The following is an 8,930-nucleotide window of genomic DNA, read 5'->3' on the forward strand; positions in this document are numbered from 1 at the left end:
GGGAATATTGTCAAGGATTTGGGACTACATTTTGGCCAGCTGTCTGCTCGTAAAGCGCGAATTGATCCGGAGGATGACAACATACAGCACTGCGGTATCAACCTCAACACGGGTGACTTGATTGTTCAGGAAAGGATCGACAGAGAGGGGCTTTGTGGTAAAAAGGCCTCATGTGTTTTAAAACAGGAACTTGTCTTGGAAAACCCATTAGAACTGCACCGCATTAGTATCCGTGTACTAGATATCAATGATAATTCACCGCAGTTTATTGAAGATTCACTCAAATTTGAGATACGAGAATCAACGTCTAAGGGGGCTCGTTTTCTTCTTGGGGAAGCACACGATGCAGATATCGGACAAAATGCTGTTCAAAGGTATACTTTGGAGCAGAATGATCATTTCAAATTAAACGTAAATGCAAAAACAGTGGGACATAACTGTGAATTGGTTTTGGACAAAGAATTGGATAGAGAAGATAAAAATGACCTCCTGCTCTTGCTGACTGCATATGATGGCGGCTCTCCTCAGAGATCAGGCACTGTACTCATTCACGTTACCGTGCTGGACGCAAATGATAATGTACCAGTGTTTAGCCAGACACTCTATGAAGCCAGTCTGCCCGAAAACTCTCCTCTTGATACATTGGTGAGCACAGTCAGTGCAAATGACGCAGATGAAGGATTAAACAGTGAAATAACTTACGCATTTGCCCATGTGTCTGATGAGAATAGTAAATTACTTTTTAGTTTGCACCCCAAGACAGGGGAAGTCAGAGTGGCTGGTGTTCTTGATTATGAGAAAGTGCCATTTTATGAAATTCAAATAAGTGCTAAGGATGGTCTTGGATTAATTTCTTATTCTTCTTTAAATATTGAAATTATTGACACAAATGACAATTATCCTGTGATACAGTTAAAATCACTTTCTAATTATGTAGCAGAAAATGTGTCACCTGGTACAGAGGTGGGCATAATTAATGTGCAGGACAGAGACACTGAGCAGAATGGACAAGTCCGCTGCTCCATTTTACAAGACGTCCCCTTTAAGTTAGTTCCCTCTATCAAAAGCTATTTTTCTCTGGTGACTACTGGGAAGGTGGACCGTGAAGTAGTTTCTGATTACAACATTACAATCAGTGCCACAGATGAAGGCTCTCCCCCTCTATCCTCCTTGAAAAGTGTCCAATTGTTTGTGACAGACATCAACGACAACCCACCTGTATTTGAGGAACAGTCCTACAGCACATATGTGAGTGAAAATAACAAAGCTGGCTCCACTTTATGTTCCGTTAGTGCTCAAGATCCTGACTGGAGACAGAATGGTACTGTGATATATTCTCTGATACCTGCTGAAGTTAACGGTGTCCCAGTGTCTTCCTATGTGTCTGTTAATGGAGACACGGGTGTAATCCATGCCGTCAGATCGTTTGATTACGAACATTTGAGGAGTTTCCAAGTCCAGATCATGGCCAGAGACAACGGTTCTCCTCCACTGAGCACCAACGCGAGTATCAGTGTCTTCATATCGGACGTAAATGACAACTCTCCTCAGATACTGTACCCTTCCTCGGAGGGCAACTCCCTCATGACCGAGTTGGTTCCTAAAACTACACAAGGAGGCTCTGTGGTGTCCAAAGTGATTGCAGTGGATGCCGACTCTGGACAGAATGCCTGGCTGTCCTATCATATTGTCAAGTCCACAGATCCCGGACTTTTCACAATTGGTCCCCATAGTGGGGAGGTCAGAACCCAGCGGGACATTTTGGAGTCTGACAGCATGAAACAACACCTGATTGTGGCCGTGAAAGATAATGGACAGCCTTCTCTTTCTACCACCTGCTCCATGTATTTACTCATTTCAGATAACTTGGCTGAGTTACCAGAACTGAAAGAAGTTTCTTTTGACGAAAAGAACTCCAAACTGACCTCTTACCTCATTATTGCATTAGTGTCAGTGTCCACCTTCTTCCTGACCTTCATCATCATTGTCCTGGGTGTGAGGTTTTGCCGTAGAAGAAAGCCCAGACTTTTGTTTGATGGAGCAGTTGCTATTCCCAGCGCTTATCTCCCTCCTAATTACGCAGATGTTGATGGCTCAGGAACTTTACGCAGCACCTACAACTATGACGCCTATTTGACCACAGGCTCGAGAACAAGTGACTTTAAGTTTGTGTCTTCTTACAATGACAACACGCTGCCTGCTGACCAGACTCTGAAGAAAAGTCCAAGTGACTTTGATGAGATATTTGGTGACGCTGAAGGCTCTCCTGAGGTATGATCAACAGTCACATTAGATTTCTTGTTTATTATTTTCAAAAGACGTTAAACCGTCATGCCCTTGTTATCCTGCATGTTGTTAAAGTTTATCTCCGCTTATTATAGGTGAAAAAAAAAAGACTACTCACTGGATTGGAGAACACTCAATCACATTTATTACTTCTTCTAAATAGTTTTCTTCTCGTTTATACTTGTTGGTCCTCACTGTTATATTTTTTGGATTTCACATGTTTTGTTCATGGCTTTACTTGCCTTCATTGGTTGGTTATCCATTTTCTATAGCTGGTTATCCTCACTAGAGTCACAGGCCTACTGGTGACTATCCCAGGTGTCTTGGGGCAGGAGACATCCTAATTATTTTTCCAGATAATTGCAGGATACAGAGGGACAAACAACCATGCATGCACCCAATCACAACTAAGTACAATTTAAAGTGTCCAATTTGTAGAAGTGCCTTGCATGTTTTTGAAGTGTGGGAAGAGTGCCATGAGCGAACTCAGTTAAGCACACAATGCAAAATCCAGACAGGAAGCTCCTAGTGAGCTGGATTTGAACTTGGGTCTCTGAACTATGAGGCGGACGTGCTAACCACTCCTCCACAGAGCTGATCTTTGGTAGTTATTATTCATATTATCGTTCATATTTTTTCAAAAACATCTTAAAGTGGCATCATGATCATAATATATACAGTTACTTTTATGTTAATCATATCAGTTTTTCTTAAGATTTATGGAGACATGATTTTTATTTTTCCATAATTTGTCACTTGTCATTAGGAACAGAGCATCAATAGTCTGCTTTATTGTATTCATTCCGCAAGCACAACAAGTTTGAGAAGTTTGATCATATTTAACTGCAGTTTAATATAGACATATACATGAAGTGGTTTATAGTTGGAATCTTGTTTGTGACAATAGTATTCATTTCATTTATCTGCATTATTTTTATGCAGCCTTAAATCACTTATTCTTCCTACAAAATGTTCATGTTGGCTTGACCTTTTGCTCTTTTGTGGCTGATATATATTGTGGTTGTTACCTGTGGTTTGTATCCGACAAGTTAATATGAGTACCTATTATGTTTTTCTTAATATTTTATGCAAACCTTGGGTGCTCTTTGTGCTGGTATTTTTGGTGCATTTTCCAAGTGTCTACACACGACCGCAGATTTATCCTGTTAAAATTGAAGTTGTCTTTAGAGATGCAAGCTAAAGCTTGTGTATGGGTGGGGGTCAAACACCTTATATAAAAGCAGATCAACAGATAAATTCTTTGCAGTGGTGTTTTCTCAGTTTTCATTAAACAATATTTAATTCAGTCAATCCAGAAATATGTGTAATTTCATTTGTTTCAAATCTGGGGTTTTGTAAGGGGTAGAACTATGATGATGAGTCTCATGCTCCATCTAGCATTGAAGTGGCAAGGCCCAAAGTAAAACCATATTCCGGGTCACAAAATTCCAGCTGTAGACTTTGTTAGCCTGTTCTTGACAAAGAACTTGACCGTGGAAAAAAATGGACCACCATACATTAAAAAGTATATCTATTTCAATAGTTGCATCAAATTATCAAGTGTTTAGAACAAATATATACTATATTTTCACTGTCTTGTAAACTTTGTTAATGGTAACTATACAGTAAAAATATCGGACCACCATATACTTAAAAAAACAGTAGTTGCATCAAATTATCAAATGCTTACTTTTGAACTGTCTTGAAGACTGTATTTTTTCTGATTCTTTGATCATTTGTTGCATATTTTGGTAATAAGTTTTAAGTAGATTGGCTTGATCTTTAAAGTTTTTCATTGTATTTTAGAATCAACATTCACTATCTGGTCAAAATATGGGTTAGATTGTTGTAGTTGAAAATACTTGACTCCGTACATTTTTTTTTTTTTAATGTAAGGTGTTCATTGGGTTTCACTGGGTTGCTGATCTCCATGAACACCTTCATTCAGTGTTCAGTTTGATGTTTTGTGGTTTCATTTTTGTTGTATATTCATATGAGCAGAATAGCAAATCAGTATTCAAACCATTTAAGAATCAGTGATAATGGAGAGTGCAACTATTTGCCATATAGATAAGTCTGAGCTAGGTAAACAAATGTGGTACAACCCACTACAAAAAAATAACGTATTATTAAATTAATCATTGACGTGCTTTGTTAGTCAACATTTATTAATATATTTATCTAAATAGTTATGTATTTATGCATTTTTTTATTGTTTGTGCACACTTAGTATACGGCAAACATAAGCTTGTTTTGTTTTGTTATTTTCTGTGATTTTGCCAGAGAATATATCTATTGATACACTCATGGAGCATCATTTCTTACCCTTGGTCAACAAAGTGAATACAAAAAAAAGTAAATATTTATATATGTGTGCTGTACAAAACTCTTGTGTTTAGTAGAACTAACTCACCTTCAGAGCAGTACACGTTTAATAATAGCCAAAGTTAAAAACAGCATGTCTGTATGCTTGTGCTTCCAGCAATTCATACTCAAGGTGGCGCAGTAGACCATCATTTAAACTCGACCGCCCTTTTTCATTTGCAGTGGTCTGACGTTGTGCTTGCATGTTCGGGATTTTGTGGACCACATTGTTCTCCAGCCTGTTCGGAAGACGCCCATGATGGATTCAAAAATGCTTTTGTTTCCATCGAGCACTTTTTATTTCTTCCTCCTTTCGATGCATTCGGCATTCGGGGACGTGAGCTTTTCCTTTCAGGAGGAAATGAAACAAGGATCGGTGGTTGGAAATTTGGCCAAGGAGCTGGGATTGGAGGCGAGCGCGCTGTCCAGCAGAAAAGCTCGCATCGACGTGGACGGGAGCGGAAAGCGTTATTGTGATTTAAACTTGAGAAACGGAGAGCTGATTGTGGCCGACAGGATTGACAGAGAAGGTCTTTGTGACGACAAGGCTTCGTGCGCCCTAAAATTTGAGGTGGTTTTAGAGAATCCACTGGAGCTCCATCGCATTAATTTACACATCCAAGATATAAATGACAATGCACCGGTGTTTAATGATGACTTAATTGAATTGGAAATACGGGAGTCAGCCGATAAAGGCGCTCGTTTTGTAATTGAAGAAGCGCATGATGCGGATATTGGGCAAAATTCAGTGCAGCGGTACATTCTCAAAAAGAATGACAATTTTGTGTTGGCTGTTAGTGATAACTCACTCGAGCTTGTTCTTGACAAAGAACTTGACCGTGAAAAACAACGAGAAATTAATTTGCTCCTCACAGCTTTAGATGGGGGCTCGCCTCAAAAATCAGGCACCTCTGTCATACACGTCACCGTGCTGGATGCTAATGATAATGCCCCTCTTTTTAGCCAGGCCGTTTATAAAGCTAGTTTGCCTGAAAACTCCCCTCCTAACACAATAGTGATTAATGTTAGTGCAACTGATGCTGATGAAGGCGTGAATGGGGATGTAAGTTATGATTTTGGACACATTGCAGAACATGTGAAGAAGTTATTCAGCATTGATCGGAAAGTAGGCGCAATAGCTGTAATTGGCACTGTTGATTATGAATCCAGCACATCTTATGAACTACGCGTAAAAGCCAAAGATGGTCTAGGGCTGTCTTCTTATGCAAAAGTAATTATTTCAATTACTGACGTGAATGACAATGCCCCTGTGATCAACTTAAAGTCATTATCAAATCCAGTAGCTGAGAATGTGCTACCTGGTACAGATGTAGGCATCATTCATGTGCAGGACAGAGACTCTGAAAAGAATGGACAGGTGCGCTGCTCCATTCAACAAAATGTCCCCTTTAAGTTAATTCCTTCCATCAAAAATTATTATTCGCTGGTGACCACTGGAATTCTGGATCGTGAACAAGTTTCTGATTACAATATTACTGTAAGTGCCACTGACGAGGGCTCTCCATCACTATCCTCCTCAAAAATTGTTCACATGTCTGTAGGGGACATAAACGACAACCCACCTATTTTTGAGCAACAGTTGTATAACGCATATGTGAGTGAAAATAACAAAGCTGGCTCCACTTTATGTTCTGTTGCCGCTAAAGATCCTGACTGGAGACAGAATGGTACCGTAATTTATTCTCTCTTACCTGCTGAAGTTAACAGTGCTCCAGTGTCCTCTTTTGTATCTGTTAATGGAGACACAGGCGTGATCCACACTGTCAGGTCATTTGATTATGAGCACTTAAGAAGTTTTCAATTTCTTGTCATGGCAAGGGACAACGGCTCTCCTCCGCTCAGCAGCAATGTTAGTGTCAGTGTCTTCATTTCGGACGTGAATGACAACTCTCCTCAGATACTGTACCCTGCCCCGGAGGGCAATTCCTTCATGACTGAGCTGATTCCCAAAGCTGCACAAGGAGGTTCTGTGGTGTCCAAAGTGATAGCAGTGGATGCTGACTCTGGACAGAATGCCTGGCTGTCCTATCAAATTATAAAGTCCACAGATCCGGGACTTTTTAGCATTGGTCTGCATACTGGAGAGATTAGAACCAAAAGGGACATTATGGAATCTGACAGTATGAAACAGAACCTGATTGTGGCAGTGAAAGATAATGGACATCCCCCTCTCTCTGCTACCTGCTCCATGTATTTGCTCATTTCGGATAACTTGGCTGAGGTGCCAGAACTGAAAGACATTTCTTATGATGAGAAGAATTCCAAACTGACTTCTTATCTGATCATCGCATTAGTGTCGGTGTCCACTTTCTTCCTGACCTTCATCATCATCGTCTTGGGTGTGAGATTTTGCCGCAGGAGAAAGCCCAGATTGTTGTTTGATGGAGCAGTTGCCATCCCCAGTGCCTATCTGCCTCCTAATTATGCAGATGTTGATGGGACAGGAACTTTACGCAGCACCTACAACTATGATGCCTACTTGACAACAGGTTCAAGAACCAGTGACTTTAAATTTGTGTCATCTTACAATGACAACACATTGCCTGCCGACCAGACACTGAAGAAAAGCCCTAGTGACTTTGAAATGTTTGGTGATGCTGAAGGTTCTCCTGAGGTACGGTTAACAGTTCAATATTACTTTTTCTTTTATTGTTTTCTAAAGGCATTCGTGCTTCTATGTGTTGCTGACATCCATATTCTTTAAGTTTCCTCCTGGCCTTTAACTATTCATTGAATTGGTGACCACACGATCACAAGTACTTCTCTTAATTAATTTATACAGTTGGCCCTTACAGCCACATTTTCCTGAGAATCATATAATTGCTGAATGGCTTTACTAGTTTTTATTGGTCAAGTTTTTGATTTATTGTATTTTACAACAATATCCAAGACTGCATCTTCTGATCACGATCTACTTATTTCATATCAGTATATTTTATTATTGTCCTAATGCGGTACTTTATTTTATTAGTACGCAAGCCTGATAGTGATCAGAAACTATTTTTGAGTATCACCATTCTTTGTTATCGTATCCATTTTGTACTAGAACATTTTTGAGACAGAAGTGGTTAACATTTTCATCCAAATTACACATGAAGTGGTCAAAAGTTGGACTGCTGTCTGCTGTAAAACACATTCACATTTTTTTTTTTTTGTCATATGCTTTATAGAGCCTTTTTTGTCATACATGAATCGTTAATATGACAGGATTCTCACTGTTGCTGAAATGGTTGATCATTTGTTTGCTGATATGGTTTATATGTTACATTAACATGTTTGCCTTTATAGTTTATCAACAAGTGAATATCTGGAGCTATTGTGTTTGTTTTGTTAACATCACACAAACTTTAGCTCATGTTTAGTGATTGGATTTTTTTGCTCCTTTGTGCTTTTTACAAGTTTCCCCACATGATCTCATTCACCCTGTAAACATAGATAGGATAGCCTTTTTTTTTTATTTGGTTGAAAATTATTGCGGTGCTTTGCCTATAAAAAGTGCTGACCTTTGTCATTTGAGGACAATGCAATTTGAAGTTTGTGTATCAGTTCGGCGTGAACACCTCTGAAGCATTCAGCTGCAGCTGAATGACAAATATCTATTGGTGTGGTGCCCTTATCAGTGATAAGTTATACTCTTTTAAAATCATTGTATGTGTTCCTGGTAAAATATACAGTAGCTTTGATTGTCATGTTTGAATAACAAGTTCTTGAACAGTTGTTTAATTTAACATATTCATCACATCTGAAATTGTTGTGGTGCTGGTTTCCGAAAACAAATTAATTCAGTGTGTTTGTGAAGCTTTGTGGTTGTTTTGGGGTTGTATTTAAAAGCCTTATTTTTAGCTCATATTATCAAATCAAGTGTTTTAACCGTTTTAGTTTCACGGATGATTCAGAAAATGGAGATACATTTTTAGATTGTTGATATTGAGTTGTTAGTGAAAAAAATCCACTGTCGAAGCACCTATTTTTCATTCACAAATGTATTAAGGTGATTTTAAGGTCAACATAGAGTATCTGTGTTTGTGTGTGTGTGTGTGTGTGTGTGTGTGTGTGTGTGTGTGTGTGTGTGTGTGTGTGTGTGTTTTAATTTGTTGATTTAACGGATGCAGAGTGACTACCATGCACACACACAACACATTTTTCTAGTAGACTTGTGAATTAAGGTAAAATGTCAGAAAGTATTATCAGGACAATTCATTTTCAAGAAGCACCTGCTTTTTTTACACTTACTCAAACTGTTACAATCACATTCAAGA

General features: G+C 39.0%; 1 protein-coding gene across 10 annotated transcripts in view; it reads left to right on the forward strand.

Annotated features, from left to right (window-relative positions):
• The window catches only part of LOC148413763 (protocadherin gamma-C5-like), a 216,405-nt gene that overhangs the window by 49,477 nt on the left and 157,998 nt on the right, over nucleotides 1-8,930 (forward strand). The window contains exon 1 of one of the 10 annotated variants that reach the window (XM_088431338.1): nucleotides 4,888-7,285. The exons of the other annotated variants lie outside the window; for them this stretch is intronic. Coding sequence (XP_088287464.1) covers nucleotides 4,907-7,285 — 2,379 coding nt within the window. The 5' untranslated portion in view covers nucleotides 4,888-4,906. Of the gene's footprint in view, nucleotides 1-4,887; nucleotides 7,286-8,930 lie in introns of those variants that run through there. 10 annotated transcript variants of the gene reach the window in all.

The sequence above is a fragment of the Hippichthys cyanospilos genome, chromosome 13 (assembly GCF_059441005.1).
Source record: "Hippichthys cyanospilos isolate Australia breed blue-spotted pipefish chromosome 13, RoL_Hcya_1.0, whole genome shotgun sequence".
Classification (NCBI taxonomy): Eukaryota; Metazoa; Chordata; class Actinopteri; order Syngnathiformes; family Syngnathidae; genus Hippichthys; species Hippichthys cyanospilos.